Here is a 16,432-nt window from a genome sequence, read left to right on the forward strand (position 1 = left end):
CAGCTGAGGCTGTGGTCAGGGTGGCCGTGGGTCCACCGTGGTGGCCCTCGGAGGCTCACCTCTCTGGCGCATCAGGAGCTGGTAGAGGTGGCCCACCCCTTCCAGGCTGGAGTGCCGGGTGGCCTTGTCAGGGTCCTGGCACAAAATCCCCAGCATGCCCACCAGCTGCCCAGTCCTCCTGAAGTCCTCTTTGGTCTGCAGCGAAAGTATGGGAACCACAGAATGCAGACCCTACCGTGGGGTCTCCCCTCTGCTGTGCACTCACCCCAGCTCGGCCAGCATCAGCATGCATCCCCTCCAACCATGTGGCAGGGCCGGGACTCAGCTCTCGGGACCCCAGGCCCAGGCTCTGCCCACCCAGTCGGGCCACTATAGTCAACAGCTCAGGGCACAACTTAAGGGGCTGACCCCAAACTCAGAAACGAAGAGAAAGAATACTTTAATGCAATATTTAGAAAAGTCAAAATGGATGTAACAATTCCTGATGCACACAGTTTCAAAACTGTACCTAGAGACGGCCTGGCCCTGCATTACCACCACCTTACCTCATGGGGCTTCACTCTCCTGGCCCTAACCCCCGCCCTGGTTTCAATAAAACTTTATTTATAACAACAGGCAGCCAGCCCACAGCTGCCGCCATTTGCTGAGTAGATTGCTTTAAAACACCACCTTATTTATCTTGATTGTGGGGTGTTTTGGTGTCCGGGTAAATTTTGCACCCCAGGTCAGCGCCTCACTTGCCCCGGCCGCAGTCTGGGTCCTGGGTTGCAGAAATCGATTTTGAATGAACTGCAGGCCCCTTGAGCCCCTCTAGAGGGGTCCCCCTCACCCTGAGAATGAAGGAGGCGTCTGTGCAGGGAGCGCTCCCGCCCGTCCCCCCTGCCCCCCATGCCCACCTCTCCCCTTCATTAGAAACGCCCGGGCAACGTGCAGAGAAACTAATTTTCTCAACGTCCCACGAATCTCCCTAAGGAATTAGTGCTGATTTTGGCTGATAAACGCAGAAGCGCTCATTCCCTGACGGTGCCGACTTCATTCAGCCCAAGGGCTCCAGCGACAGATGGCGGTTAGACTGTGAGGCATGACCCGCTGGGGGTCGCGGTGGACGGCGGCTGTTGCCGCAGTCAGCGCTGACCTGGACTGGGGCAGGGCCGCACCCCTCTGAGGACTCATTTCCTCCCATTTCATGGGTGGGACACTGAGGCTCAGGGCGTACAGGAACCTGCCCGAGGCTTCAAGGCGCGTTGGCAGGAGCCCAGCCTGCTGGGTCAGGGGTCCAGGCATCTGGGTTCAGAGCCCAGCTGGGAGGACCTGAGCAGGGGGCCCCAATCTCCGCCCCCAGCCTGTTCCCTGGTGTGCGTGGAAAGGGGGCACTTGGGGATCCGCGCTGTCCTGGTGGCAGAGGTCCAGGGGGCCTGGAACCCCACGAGCCCGAGGAGGGTGGCCTGGCTGGGGCCGCAGAGGGGCCGTGGGGCGCGGGGCCCGCGAGCTGGATACTCACATCCAGGTAGAGGTGGTGGCTCAGGAATCCGAGGAGGGCCACGCAGCTGTGCACAGCCCGCTGCCGCTCGTGTGTCTTCTCCGACGTCAGCCAGGTGTACATGTGCTGCGGGTGGGCAGGGGCAGAGAGGGGGTGCTGCAGCCGCGCACCCCCGCGTACCCCGGCTCCGCGGGGGCCACCCCCTGCTCAGCCCTGGGCTCACCTCTCGGCTCAGGACCCGCCCCCGAATCGGTTAGCTGGCCAGCAAGGCTCCGCCCTGCCCGGGACCCAGGTCACACCCACCCTGGCCGAGACCACGCCCGGTCCAGCCACGCCCCTCACCTCAGGCCCGCCTCCTCAGCAGGGCCCTGCCCACCCCCGACTCAGGCCTCGCCCACCCTGGTCCATGGCTCCGCCCCTTCCGCGTCCACCGCTCCCCAGGTCTTGCCCTCCCCTGTCCCTCTGCTCAGCCTCTCCTGACCCCTCTGCTCCAGACAGCTCTGTCAGAGAGGAGAGGTCGTTTCCTGCTCAAAGCCCCTGGAGGCCCCTGGGTTTGAACCCGTTTGGCGACACGCACCCCTGTACAGAACAGTGCTTTTCTGTGCGCAACATAATTGCACGGAGTCACAAAGGGATGCAAACACATATTGAAACAGTTACACTGAACAGTTTTAAGCCAAATCTGAGCCTCTTTGTTAAAGCGACGGATGCTTATAGTCAGTGATTCTGACGTCGGATGCAGGAAACGGTATTTGGAGATTCTGTGACCCAGCAATGTCCCATGACCACATCTGTGACTTCCATCGGTGGCAAACATAGCCACTCCCGGCACTGCTGTGGTTTGTCGCCAACATTGCCAGGGGGAGGGGACACACTACTTTTCCGGTGGGGGGGGGGAAGGGGGTGAGTGAAAATGCAGACATTTCCCCCACCCCCGCCAGGCACACACCTGACTTCCATCGGTGCACCCAGCTTGGGGCCCCCTGCTTCTGCGGCTCCCCTCGCCCCCACAAGGCCTCCAGGCTGGACCTAACCTAACCCTAACCCCCCTCCTCACCCCCAGCCGCCACCTTAGCGCACTCCCCAAGCTGCAGCCATGCAGAATGTCTGTCCCGATCCTGGGCTCACACAGGCTGCTCACCCCTCGGCGGGGCCCTCTGCCTGCTGGGCCCTTCCCTTCCCTTCCCTTCTCTACCCCATGACCTCCTTGGTCCTCATTCAGGTGAAGTCCACTGGCCCTGACTTCCAACCCTCCCAGCTGAGCCAGTGTCCTATCTCTGGTTCCTCCCCTGCCCCTGGACTGTCCCTGCCTGTTGACTGGTCTCCCTCCGGTCAAGGTGAGAGGGTGGGGGTGCTGGGCTTGTGAGAGCCCTCCTCACAGCTGGAGACATGGCTGCAGAACGAGGTCTCAGGGGAGGGAGGTCAGGTCCCAGCCTGCTTCCTCAGCAGCCCCCCTCAAGTGTGGCACTCAAGGCCCACTTCCCACCAGGGGCACCTGCCGTCCTGCCCTCCAGTTCTCCCAAGCCGCTGTGATCCCTGAAAATGGACAGCCCTCAAGCCTCCAAGTTCATGGGCCACTTGCCACCCGGAGTTCAGACCCTGCCTCCTCCGGGCACCTTCCCTTGTCCATCCTCGGCCTGGCCTGTGCCGGCCCCGCCCCTGCGCTGTGCCAGCTGCCGCCCCTCACCGACAGCAGGAAGTGCAGCTCCTCGGCCGTAGGGTTCTGCATGATGAGGCTCTGCAGCATCTGGTCCAGGGCCTCCAAGGTCTTGTTGTAGAGGGTCTGTGCAGGGGGGTGGAGCAGGTCAGGGCAGCCGCCAGGCCCTGGCTGCGACTGCGGGCCAAGGCCTCCTGCAGGGCCCCAGTGCATTGGCCTCTCCATGGTAGTGGTGCCCCTTCCTGCACACCCCCGTGGCCAGGCTGCACACCACGTGCGTTCACATCACATCCAGGAAGGGCCCCGGCACAAGCCCCATTTGGGCAGCTGGGAGATTGGGCGGGGGGCAGTCTGGGTCAGACCGGCCCAAGGTCACAGGTTTCTCTGTGGCCAAGGTAAGTTCCTTTGCAGCGGGGCTGGCTTCTTGGGCAAGCAACCTGCGCGAGACCTGGCACCCAGAAGGATCCTCGCGTGCTTGGTTTCCTGCTTTGCGGTCCCATCTTGAAATTCTTCCTGAGCTTCAAACAAGGGCCCGCATTTTCATTTTGCATTAGTTGGGGCAAATTACGCAGCTTGTCCTGCCTCCTGGGTCTCACACGAGACCCCCAATGTTTGCTGCTCGGCTCACCGGGCGTGCTCATGGAGGGAGCCAGCCAGAGAAAGCGCCCAGCCCGCCTCCTGTCAGAGCGGAGCCCTGGGCGCGGGCTGTCCACTCCCTGGGAGCCCTGGAGAACTCACTTCAGCTCTCTGAGCCCACCTTGGTCACCTGAGAACTGGTTGTGAGGTCAGCCCCACCTGCTGGGTGCTGATGCACATTGAATGGGAAGGAGCAGGAGCCCCCAGCCTACCTTCTGGGACCCGGCTAAGCTCCCTAGGTGAGCCAGCCATGACATTGTCATCTGGTAATGGGGGCACTTTAGGTTCCTGCAGGGTTGGAGTGGGGACAGGCCCTGGCCTTCTGGAGGGCTGCTGCTGTGGTGGTGTCCTGGGCCCAGGGCACCGCTTGCACTCTCCGCATCCAGAGTGCCTACTGTCCCAGTCCAGTCTGGACCCGGCCAGGGGGCAGGAGTGGGGCTCTACCCCGACTCCCACACCGGACACTTCCATTTCTCTGAGCTGGTTTCCTCACCCTGTGGACAAGTGCTGCTGGGAAGGTGAGCTAACATACACACAGGTGCTCAAAGCAGGTGCTCGGTTAACACCAGTTCCCTGCCCTTTAGGGTAAACACTTGGGCAGCAGGTGTTGGTGGTGCCCCAGGGGGATGGGTTTATGCCCTCTGCAGAGCCCATGAGGTGCGGAGGGGGGCATCCGGCCCAGTAAAGGATGGGCCTGCTGGGGCCTTGGTGGGGTGAGACCAGTTAAGTAGTGAGACAGCCCAGGGCTGCTCTCTGGGCGGGCAGGGAGAGAGGTCACTTATACTCCTATTTGTAGAGCACCCTGTGCACCAGACATGGGACACCAGTGTCCCCTTTTATCTGGAGAATTAAGTACTGTTAGCTCCACACTTATCACCCCCATGTCACAGTTGGGCAAATGGAGGCTCAGAGAAGTTAAGAAACATGCTCAGGGTCCCCAGCCCTATCCTATGGGGGGGGGTCAAAGGCTCTGCCATCTAGCCTGCACCCCCTCCAAAGCCACGAACAGCAGGCAGAGCCGGATGCCTGCCCAAGGGGCCCCTCTCATTGGAGGGGTACATGGGCCAGCTTCACACCTGTATGTTGGGTGGCTCCAGGAAGAGGCAGGTGTGTTTCTTCAGGATGTCCATCAGTGGCAGGGTGAACACACTGCGGAAGCAGACGGACAGAAGCCGTGATTTCCTCTTCAAGTCCAGGGGTGGCCTCAGTTTACTGTTTAGAGGTAGAGGGCAGTGAGGGAGGGATGTGGGGGCCGGTGATTGCAAAGGGGCCCCCAGCCAGAATAGACCAGATTTGACAAGCCCCGAGCAGCAGCCCCTCACCCAGTTCTGTCCTTGACCAGAGACTCAAATGTGAGCTTCTGCCTCGCTGGCCTGCAGAGCCTCCTGGGCAGGTTGGATTCCAGGAGGGTTTGTAAGGGACTAGCATGGCCTGGTTGGGAGCAGATGCTTCATAAGCCCTGTACCTCAGGCTCCCCTTTACTGGACAGACTGGTCTCACCCCAGCCCTGGCTACACCACTGGGATCTTCAGTGGCTCTGTTTGGGCAAATGATGCTAAACTTTCATTCTTTGAGGTGTGAATTAATCACAATAGCTATACTGTTTATTGAGAGCTTCTTACAGGCCTGAACTGGGGCCTGACCCTGGGTGGGGCTGGGGAGCGTACCAGAGGCTGGAGATGATGTGAATGGTCTGCTGGCGAGTTGACGTGCACAGTGTGTCCTGGGGTTCCTTCTCCATCAAGACCTGTAGATCCACAGGTGAAGGCTGAGTGACTCAGGCCTGGGCTTATCACACTTCTGACACCAAGTCTCATCCCTGGCTGAAGAACCCAGTGCCTGGCACCCCATGGCCCACGGGATCATGGTCCAGCTTCCCACCCACCCACAGGGGCCTCTGTGGCCTGGCTGCACTTAGAGAACTAGAGCACAGCCTTTAGAGTGAGACAGGTCATGTCTGCACCCTGACCGCCACATACTGGCTGCACGACCTTGAGCAAGTCTCCACACTGCCCCAAGCTTTGCTTACTCTGTTACTTAAATAACAGAATGTTGTTGCACACGTGTCAGGTGTGAAGCAAGGTGTGCAAAGCACAGTGTCTGAGTCACAGCAGGAGCTCAGTGAATGGGAGCTCAGTAAACTGTTATTTTATTATTACAGTTGTAATTGTCCAGCAGTTGTGTGTTTCCTCCACTACCCTGGGGTTCTGTAAGCCTGAAATCTCTAGTGAGCAGTGGTCTGAGCTGGGATGGTGCTAGCAGAATGGATGGTGCTGGCCTTTCTGGGCCTCAGCCACATCAGCTGGGAGGTGGACACAACTGGCCGGCTCAGGGTCACTGAAGAACCAAGAGAAGTGGGGGGCATGGAGCGCTCCCAGGTGCCAGAGCCTATGAGGGGCTTGGACACACCCTAGAAATCCAACTTCTTTGCCCCTTTCCAACACCTGCTTCTTGTGGATGCTGCTGGCCCGAGGGAGGAGTCTCCTCCTTCTCATGGGTCCCCTTCCTCTGCCCCAGGACCCTGACTCACCATCAGACACTCAAGAAGCTCTGAGATCTGGGAGAACTCGTAGCTGTGGGCCCCCTCATTGCGGCTGATGGCCCCCACCAGCATGAAGATGGCGGTGAGGAAGCTCTGCTTCAAGGTCTCGTCCTGGCATGGGGGCATGGGGGTCAGGCCAAGGAGCGGGGGATAGAGGGGGCACAGGACAGGCAGGAGAGAGCGCCACCATCACATGTGGCTGCAGGGCATTGCTGAGGGAGTACGGCAGAGATCTGCAGCTGGGCCACATAGGTAGGACATTGAGGGGGGAGCTGTGTGGTTTTGTTTAAAAATGTGAATATGTTGACAACATGTCAAGGTCAGGAGTAAGAAGCCAATGTCTGGCCTCACTCGATGTGTGGCAACCCAGAGCCCAAAGATCTGAGGGATGGGATGGCCTGACCGGGCTGCCTGGTCCTCTTAGCCCCCTGGGGTGGACGCCCTGGGTGCAGAGTACAGAGTCAGCAGGCCATCGTCCTGGGGAGGGGATGGGGCATCACCGGGCCTTCCAACGCCCCAGAGTGAAAGCCAAGGAGAGTGTGGGGGTGGGGCCACCACGGAAGCCCTCGAAGCTTTGGGTGGGACAACGGGGTGAGTAGGTGGGACAACGAGGAGGCCAGGCCTGGCTCCTCCTGATTTCAGAGTCAGGTAAGGGTGGGGAGGAGTGGCCCAAGGCCCTGGAAGGTCCTAGCATTCTCTGACCCAGGTTCTGGTGGGGCCTGGGCTGTGTCAAGGCTGGGCTCCAGAGGGGTGGCCCCGGGGAGCCATACCCAAGAGCTGTAGTGGAAGTAGAAGACCATCCGTGACAAGATGTTGTCCACCCACGGGAGGATGTGCGCCTTGGCCTTGACCGCCATCTGACCGTAGGCGAGGAGCATGGTGCTGCTGGCCCACCTCCACTTTGGGTCCTCTGATTTCTGACCCTGGTGGGGACAGACAAAGGGCGTCAGGGTCCCCCTGGCCCGCCCCCGGGGGAGCGGCGACAGGAAGTACTCTGCACCCTAGCGGGTACTGCGGGCAAGGGTTCTGAGGGGTTGCGAGTCTCATTTTACCGTGAGAGGAAAATAGGGAGAGTGGAATCGTCTCTCTGGGGGGTTGGAACGGGACTGTGGGGTCACCCGAGGTGTGTGCGAGGCACTCGGCTCTCCCAGAACTGGCCAGGGTCCTAGCCCCTCACGCTGCCTGCCTTGCGTAGCCCCCTCCCCCGGAGCCGGGGGCCCACTTCCCCTTTGGGCTGCTGGGGGCCCGGCAGGCCATGCCTCAACCTAAGGAGATGGTAATGGGGCTCTGGACCTTCGGACCCGAGGGAGGCCCAGAGAGTGTGGGGGACATCTGAGACACCCTTCTGATGTCACCTGAGGACCACTTGCCTCCATTCCCTGTCAGTGACTAGGCCCCCTCTGAGGGCTGGAGATATGGGTTTCAGTCCCTGCTCTGTCACCTGCCGGCTGCGGGGCCCGAGGAGGTGGCCGGCCCCCGCTGGGCTGTCTGTGCTACCTGTGACTCTTCCCCCGTCTGTCCTGAGCTCCCTCATGCAGCCCCAGACACTGATTCTGCCCGCAGGAGTGACCAGGGGTGCAGCGAGGACGGGGGAGGGGGGCATGCCGCCCATCAGCAGGGGCACAAGGTCGCCCTCTGGACCTCGTCTCATGTTACAGGCAGGGCACGTGTCAAAAGGCCATTAATAAACACAGCGGCCAGCACAGCCACTGCGAGATGTCACCGGGGCGCCTGCTGTGTGCCAGACATTTCAAAGCCACGTTTCCATCCCAACGGCTGGGAAGGGAGGAATTGTTATTCAAGAGGAGAAACTGAGGCACGCGGGTCACGCTGCAGGTGGCACTGGAGGCCAGGAGGCTTGGCCCAAAGCCTGTGCCCCTAACTATCCCCAGAGACCCTCTCGGACGCCCAGACCCGTGTAGAGGGTGGGGGTCCTGATGCCCAGCCCCTCGTTGAGGCCCCGAACCGCCCCAGAGCCAGAACCTTCAGGCAAAAGCTGTGGAGGCTCCATTTAACGGGTGTGCTCCGGCCAAACTGCTCTAGGACGGCCCAGACGTGGTCCAGGTGGCGGGTCGCAGCCAGCCCGACGGTGAGCGCGATACCCTACAGGTGCGGGGGAGCAGGGTCACCGGTGCCGGTCACAGGACCACGCCTGGACTGTCGCCTGGGGGTGTGGAAACTGAGGCCCAGAAAGGGAGGGGACTCATCCAAGGTCACGGGGACCCCCCCCCCCCCCCGCTCTTTGGGACATGCAGCTCTGGCCCAACCCTGTGAGGGCATCTCTTATGGGAGCGGGTGGGTGGTGTGGGAGGCAGGGGGGAGCGGTGACTCTCTGGAGGCCTGTAAACTCCCCCTGCCCCCACTAGCTCTGAGCCTGGGCCAGAGGAGGGAAGGAGGGTCCAGGAAATAGATGTGTGACAGAGGAGAGGACCTACCAAGTTATGGTAGGCTCAGGGTGTGACCAGGGTCAGGACTCAGGGTGTGAAAAGGATCAGGTGTCTTTGTCTGGCCTGACCAGGGCTCAGGGTACGAGCAGGGAACAGGCTAAGCTTGCGGTCAGGGTCAGGCGGCTGTGGGCTAGGCTGGGGGCCGGGTCCTCACCTCCCGCTGCTTGGGCCACTGGTGGGACGTGTCCAGGAGGGTTCTCAGGTGTGTCCTGACAGTGGTGGCATTGTCCTCGTTTTGAAGGATCAGCCCATAGTAGATGAACAGAAAGGCCTGGGGGGAGGTTTGGCTTCTTGTCCTGGGTCTGACCCACCTCTGTCCACCCCGATGGCCTCCCTGGGCTCCTGTAGCCGTCCTTACGCCCCTGCTCTAGGACCCTCATGCCCCTGCCTAGTTTTGACGGGTTTTAACGGTGCCACATCAAATCTGGCTACACAGGCCCCTGGCCCTTTGTTTCTTTCGGGTCTCAGTGTCTTTCTGGGGCCTCGGCCTTGCTTAGGTGGGCATCCTATGGACAGAGTCCCTGGGACTGTGTGGTGGGCACAGGGGCTGCCTGGGGGGGCGGGGGATACAGGGGGTGATCCACCTTCTCCGGGGGCTGTTCCTGATGCGTCTGGTCAGACTTGGTGAGTGCCGACAACAGCTCCTTGGACCACCTGTCCATGTTCAGGAACTGGACGGACTTTCCCGCCATCTGTGAGCAGATAGGAGTGGGCAGGGCTGGAGTGATCACTCCCTCCACCCCGCCGGCTGGGGCTGAGGCCTCCACCAGCCCCGGCCGGCCCTGGTCACTCAGAGCCCTGACTCCGTCATTCTCTTGCCTTTCTTCCTGAGTCTCCAGGGCCCGCCCTCTGATTTCCCTGAGATTCCCTTCCCTGGAGGTGTTCAAGGAGAGGCTGAAACCAGGAGCCTGCCCATGTCCCCAGCACCGGGCAGGGGCCCCGACGTCACAGATGCTCAGTGAGCGTCAGGTGAACGTGGCCTGGCCCGAGTGTGGGTGCCAGGCAGTCTCCCGGCACCTGGAACTGTGCCTGGCACGTAGTCGATGCTCCAGTAAAATGGTTTTGAATGAATGTGGGATCAGAGAAACGAAGGAGTGTGGCTTCTAAATATAAAGTCCGAGAAGTTTTGCTCTAACATATGACGACTACAAGATTTCTTTATTTCGGTGTTCCCAGATCCCACAGTTCAAGTCCGAGATTTTGATCCCCAGGTCCTTTGGGGCGGGGGTACCCTTTCTAGATATGATCCCAAGCCTCCAGATCTTTATAGAAAAAACGACTGATGGATGTGAAGGTAAACGTTTTCCGAAGTTTGTTCAGCAAAACCACCATAAATTCGGTTGAAAGATGCAGTAAATTGTGCTGGCTTGTGTTTTTGTTTCCTACAACCTCTTGCCAAGGGTTAATATCGATGATAACGAGCACTTCATAAGCTAGTAAGAAAAAGGCAACGGTCCGCTTAGAAATAGTGAAAGCACACACACGTGACAGGCTATCACCTCAGCCTTGCTAATATCTGAGGAACGGAAATTAAGATGATATGAGACTGGCAAAAAATAAACTTGCTGGATGTCAGCAAGGAAGTGTCCTTCGGTGGGAAGGTGAGGGATCTCTCTCTCTCTCTCTATTTTTTGGTGAAGCCTTTGGCAGGCATCAATTAAAATTTAAAACGTGTGTACATTTCCCCAAGGGACTCCCTTTCTAGGAATTTATCCTAGAGGAGCACTCATAGGTGCCTTGGTTGGAGCACAAGGGTATCCATTCTGCCGCGTGGCTGGATGCAAGCCCGCCGAGAGTGCCCCCTGCAGGTGGGACCTTTAGCGCCCTCTCCGGCGATGCTGGGGAGGGTTGGGTAGCGTAGGGTAGGGCAGGGTGGGGCCGGGCGGGGGGCCCTGAAATGGCCTGAAATGGACATTGCTCCCCGCTCTCGTCTGCCCGGGTTTTGCCCCGAGTCTGGCCTGTTTGTAACGGGACCTACTGGCTCCCCACCCTCCCTGCCCCCAGGACAGATGTCTGCCGATCACTGTGGGCCCCGGGCCACCCGGAAGCCCTGGGTTCGCGCCTATTGTCGTGTTTCCTTCAAGTGCTGCCTGTGCCAGTGCTACAGCTCCTCATCCGAGATTCACATTCAAAACCCCAGAAAATTAAACACTTTTTCATGGCTTTGCAGCAAACTCATTTGGTGGTAAAAGCTGATCCAAACCGATGCGACACTATTTATGGGAATTAGTGTGAATTTTGTATGTGTCTGCAGCAGAGATATTAATGTATTTGATTCCACATCTGCCCCAGACCCTGCTAAGGGTGTTCGTAGAATATATAGGGTGGGCACTACATTACTTAAAAAAAAAAAAGGAATATCTGAGTTTGGGGAACAAACCTGTTTCCAAAGTTGAAGATTAGTCAAGTTTTAAAGAATAAAAAAATTTTTTTGAGGTCCATTTATTTTTGAGAGAGAGAGAGAGAGAGAGAGAGAGAGAATGAGTGGGGGAGGGGCAGAGAGAGAGGGAGACAGAATCTGATTCAGGCTCCAGGCTCTGAGCTGTCAGCACAGGGCCCGATGCGGGGCTCGAACTCACGAACGCAAGATCATGACCTGACCTGAGGTTGGGCGGACACTCAACCGACTGAGCCACCCAGGTGCCCCAAGGCTTAAAGGTTTTTTTATTGAAGTTTAATTAACACACAATGTCCTGTAAGTTTCAGGTGTGTAGCGTAGAGATTCGACACTTCCCTGCGTCGCACGGCACTCGCCACGGCCTGCGTGGTCACCACCTGTCACCATACAGCGCTGGTACAATATTACGGACTGTATTCCCTCAGCTGTACTTCTCATCCCCGTGCCTTACTCACTTTATAACTGGGGGTTTGCACCTCTACATCCCCTTTGGCTATTTTCCCCACCCCCTGCCCCCCACCCCCCCTCCTCCGGCCACCAGCAGGCCTCTTGGTAGTTGTGTGCATTTAGGAGTCTGGTTTGGTTGTTTCTTTGTTCACTTGGTTTGTTTTCTTAGATGCCACATAGGAGTGAAATCATAGGGTATTCGTCTTTCTCTGTCTGACTTCTTTCCCGCAGCACAATACTCTCTAGGTCCCTCCGTGTTGTTGTCGATGGCAGGACCTCATTCTTTTTCATGGCTGAGTAGTACTCCGCTGGATATAGAGACCCCTTCTTTATCCGTTCTTCTGTGGATGAGCACTGGGGCTGCTTTCGTATCTTGCCTGTTGTAAATAACGCTGCAGCGAATGTAGCCGTGCAGGTATTTTCAGGGTAGTGTCTTTTTTCCTTTGGATAAATACTGGATCATCTGGTACTTCCAGTTTTGTTTTTTTTTGAGGACCCTCCGGGCTGCTTTCCACAGCGGCCACGCCAGTTTGCATTCCCACCAACAGTGCGCGAGGACCCCCTCGGCTCCGCGTCCTCGCCAGCATGCGGTATTTCTGGTTTTTTTGAGTCTGGCCATTCTGACAGGTGTGAGGCGGTATCTCATTGCGGCTTCGATTTGTATTTCCCCGACGATGCGTGATGTCGAGCATCTTTTCACGTGTCTGTTGGCCATCGATAAGTCTGGGTTGTCAGTATGTTTACCGAGGGGGGCTTAACTCACAGCGTGAGGCATAGATCTTTCCCGAGCGGCACAATGAACTCTGACAGAGGTGCCGACCTGCGCTCCTGTCAGCCCACCAAGAGCGAGAACACATTCCGCCCCCCCCTCCCCCCCCCCCCCCCCCCCCCCCCCCCCCCCCCCCCCCCCGGCGAGCTCGCTCACTGTCCTTCCTAGTCAATCTCCATCACTTCAAAACTGCTTTGATTTCTATCACCGTAGATTGTTTTTGCCTCTTCTGGAGTTTCATAGGATGGGATTCGCACAGTGCGTACCTCATACTTCTGTGCATCTGGTGTTCTCAGCACGTGTCTGCCTCACGTGTCAGAAGTTCGCTCCTCTCCGCCGTGTTTCTATCGTTCTGTTTCTCCTCTGTGGTGTCTTTCACTTGCTCTTCAGGTGGACGCTTACCTACGGACTTTAGGTCTTTGCTGGGGGTCCTGCTCTGCCTGGCGCAGAGCACTGCTGTCTCCGGTCTGCAGCTGTTTGGGGTAGAGGATCTCGAGGGTCGTGGGCCAGTCCACACGGGCCCTGAGCTCTGCCCTCTGCGGCGAGCTCCGGTCTCACTGACGTCCTAGCTACACTTCCCTTTCGTCCGAAAGCCCAGTCCTGTCCCCTGACCTCACTTTTGGGGTCTGCTGGATCAGTGCGTTCCCTCGTCCCCCGCTCCGGGTTGGGAATCTGCTGTTGTGTTAATCTGCGCGTGCTGTGTGTCTTGCTTTTTTATTTTTTAAAAATTTTTTCAGTGTTTATTTTGAGAGAGAGAGAGACGGACAGACAGAGTGCGAGGTGGGGAAGGGCAGAGAGAGAGGGAGACACAGAATCCGAAGCAGGCTCCAGGCTCCGAGCTGTCAGCACAGAGCCCGATGCGGGGCTCGAACTCACGAACCACGAGATCATGGCCTGAACCGAAGTCAGAGGCTTAACCAACTGAGCCCCCTAGGTGCCCTGTTGTGTGTCTTGTTTTATAGATAAAGGCTATTGCTAATGGGGACTTGGGACCCAAAGAGCCACAAAAATTGGTGGGTCTGGTCGGATCCTTAAAAACTGGTAGAGCGCCCGTCACGGTGTTAGGACAAGTTGGTCACAGAACGGGTTAGGTTGACTCTAGGTCACCTGCCAACCTCAAGAAAATTTCCGTACAATGTGCTGTGCTGTAAAACGTGCACAGTCCCCAACCTAGCAGCACATCCCTCTTGGGTATTGCTTGGCTCTGAGGAACCCCAAAGGCTTAGCTAAAAAAAAAAGCGCTCCTTAAGCCCCGAAAACTCAAGTGTGCTATCTTCTGTCATACCTGCTTATTTTATGTCTAAGAACTACGGTCCCAGAGCTATAAATATCTCCCAAAACGGCAAAATCTTAGTAAAAACAACCTAAAATTCCAATGGCCATTACGGAGGATGTTCAAATTAGGATTGTTTATTTCAGAAGTGGATTTGGAAACAAGGTTGCCCAAGATGACACGAACAGAATGGAATACTTAGTTTAATTATGATGCAGAAGCTTCCGAAAGGCTTCACGATTCCGGAAAAGCTCCATTCAAAGGTTCATTACCGAAAGCTGATGACAAATGAAAGACAGGTGCCCAAAACAAAAGGCAGGGAGCCTGACGCGACCCCTCCTGCTGGCTCCTTCCTCCTTGACCCGAGTCCTCATGCTTTGTGGACCCTGCAGACACAGTTACCTTTGGAAATAAACCTGCTGGAGGTCCAGGAGTCTCTCTCAGAGTCTTTTCCTCTTTGGTCAAAGGCCAAACTAAGGGCAATAGTTAAAGAAACTCTAAGCCCAGAGAGGGTCCTCAGAAGCTTTCTGAAGAATTTACAGTCCTTACCACGGGCTATGACCCAGGCTGCCAGGTCCGCGTCAGCGTGTGTGCCTGCTGGTGGGCCCGGGGGGCCCGGAAGCGGAAACAGAGGCAGGAGGGTGTCATCCGAGGATGCTATTTCAGAGCCTCAGTCTTCGACATGGTCCCCTCATGGGCCACAAAAGAAGTGACGACCGCTCCCAAGCGGTGCCCAGAGCCCGCCCGGCCGCACTCACTGGTCTGTTATTCAAACGTGCAAACGAAAGACCGATCTGTGGCAGACTCTGAAGTCTGTCTGGAAGGGATCTTCCTGCAGCATCCTGGGTTCCAGACAATAACTGAGGGCACCCAGCGTGTTCCAGCTTTTCCATTTGTAGGTGGATTATCTCCTCAGATTAGAGCGTTGATAAAAAGGCAGAAAATCGGACGGGAGGCCCCCTGCCTGACTGAACTCATGACCAGAGCTGGGGACTTTACCTTAAACAAAGGTCCGCCAAGCTGTTGGCCTGAGGGCTGCAGTGGCCTCAAGGTCAGGGGCCTGGGGCGGCACCTGGGCCTCCCGGGCACCCCGAGGCGCTGCTCCAGGGATTGACGTCTCCGCTGTCCCCGCAGGCCCCACGGGACTCGCCCACACCGCCTCTCGGGTCCCCGTGCCCACCCCCGAGCCGGGGCCCCCCGTGGGCCTCCCAGGGCCGACGGGGATGGCAGGGTTCTCTGATCTCAGCAACCCCCTCCAGCAGCCAAGAGAGAGCCTAGAATTAAATTAGTGGGAAGCCTTGCCAAATTCGGGGATGTGCGAGAGCTACAGTCTCTCCTTAAACCCCACTCCCCCAGGACAGCAAATCCCTCGGAGGAAGGTTTCCATAGTGAGGGCATCTGATCCAGTTTAGAGGGAGTTTCTGTCTCAGCCAGGGGCCTTTCCCTGGAAAACGCTCTCTTTTGTTGTGTGACCCAGGCCCTGACAACCTGTCCACCGAGACCTCCTTTCTAAATGCAAAGGGCCAGCTCACACATTTTGCCTCCGCTGGAGACCTCGCCTTGGAATTTCCCGACCCACCCGAACCTTTTATGTTCTTTACAGTCTGTCCTTGACATACAAGAGGACAAACTGCAACAAAAGTCCCTTAATTTAACTGAGGTGCCTGCAAGCCTGTGGGCCGCCTCTCAGACTGACACTGGGAGAGTGAAAACGGACAGAGTCTGTCAAGATCCAAATAGCCACCTGGGTGGCTCAGTCGGTTAGGCGTCCGACTGGGCATCCAGCTTCGGCTCAGGTCATGATCTCGCGGTCTGTGGGTTCGAGCCCCGCGTCGGGCTCTGTGCTGACGGCTCGGAGCCTGGAGCCCGCTTCGGGTTCTGTGTCTCCCTCCCTCTCTGCCCCTCCCCTGCTCCTGCTCTTTCTCTGTCTCTCAAAAAATACATAAATGTTAAAAAAAAAAAAAGATTCCAACAGACATAACTACACTTCTTCCCAAATTGCCTCAACCCCCATGAAACCCGAGGCTGTACAAGGCCTCGCACCGACGGCAGGGACCCCTGGTCGCCCAGGGGCTGATCGTCCCGCCCCAGCCCTGGGACAGGAGATCTTGCCCGCCCGCCCAGAAACCTAATGGACACAGTGGTGATTTGTCCAGGATTGAGGGCCGCTAACGAGACAGTTCCCCGTTTCCCAGTTGTTCCAAACCCGGACAGCGGACTCACAGGGGTTCGCTATTCAAAATGGTGGATTTGGCTCAGCTTCTCTAGCATCGCTGTGGACCCCGGCAGCTGATGTCAGTCAACAACATACCTGGACAGTTCCGTGAGGCCCCTTCTTATTTCTCCCGAGGGCCCCGTGGAGAGTGATTCACCCCAGATGCCCGGGAGAATGGAGCCTCTACAATGAGGAGAGAACGCCTTGCCGTGCTCAGCTCCCAACCAGATGTTCGTGAAGGATTCCATGTATTTGCTTGAGGGACATAAAGCCCCTAGAGAGAAAACGCAACGCTCTCTAGACGCGGCTCCTGACCTAGGTCATGATCCAAGTGCTGACCGAACCCAGCTGTCCCCAGAAAGGATGAAACTGATCAGAGCATTTCCTGTAGGCACAGGACGAAGCCACAGCCTTGTGTTTGTCGAGGCCCGGCTGCCTGTCGCAGACCGCGGGCTCCTAATGTTTCTCCATCAGCTTTCCCACTCTCTGAACTTACTAAAATTCCAGTCCCTGGACCCATTCCTTGGGGGGGCGGGGGTGGTAAACACAAGCAGGCTTTAGAGAACTT

General features: G+C 57.6%; 1 protein-coding gene across 4 annotated transcripts in view; it reads right to left on the reverse strand.

Annotated features, from left to right (window-relative positions):
• LOC122495859 (maestro heat-like repeat family member 5) overlaps window positions 1-16,432 on the reverse strand; it is a 65,797-nt gene that overhangs the window by 27,073 nt on the left and 22,292 nt on the right. For all 4 annotated transcript variants that reach the window (XM_043601891.1, XM_043601893.1, XM_043601894.1 and 1 more), the window contains exons 7-16: window positions 9,347-9,454; window positions 8,917-9,033; window positions 8,299-8,418; window positions 7,086-7,238; window positions 6,304-6,426; window positions 5,441-5,520; window positions 4,850-4,985; window positions 3,168-3,263; window positions 1,502-1,606; window positions 60-195 (exon numbers count right to left, since the gene is read on the reverse strand). In XM_043601891.1, the coding sequence (XP_043457826.1) occupies window positions 60-195; window positions 1,502-1,606; window positions 3,168-3,263; window positions 4,850-4,985; window positions 5,441-5,520; window positions 6,304-6,426; window positions 7,086-7,238; window positions 8,299-8,418; window positions 8,917-9,033; window positions 9,347-9,454 (1,174 nt within the window). The remainder of the gene's footprint in view (window positions 1-59; window positions 196-1,501; window positions 1,607-3,167; window positions 3,264-4,849; window positions 4,986-5,440; window positions 5,521-6,303; window positions 6,427-7,085; window positions 7,239-8,298; window positions 8,419-8,916; window positions 9,034-9,346; window positions 9,455-16,432) is intronic.

This window comes from Prionailurus bengalensis, chromosome F2, assembly GCF_016509475.1.
Source record: "Prionailurus bengalensis isolate Pbe53 chromosome F2, Fcat_Pben_1.1_paternal_pri, whole genome shotgun sequence".
Lineage (NCBI taxonomy): Eukaryota > Metazoa > Chordata > Mammalia > Carnivora > Felidae > Prionailurus > Prionailurus bengalensis.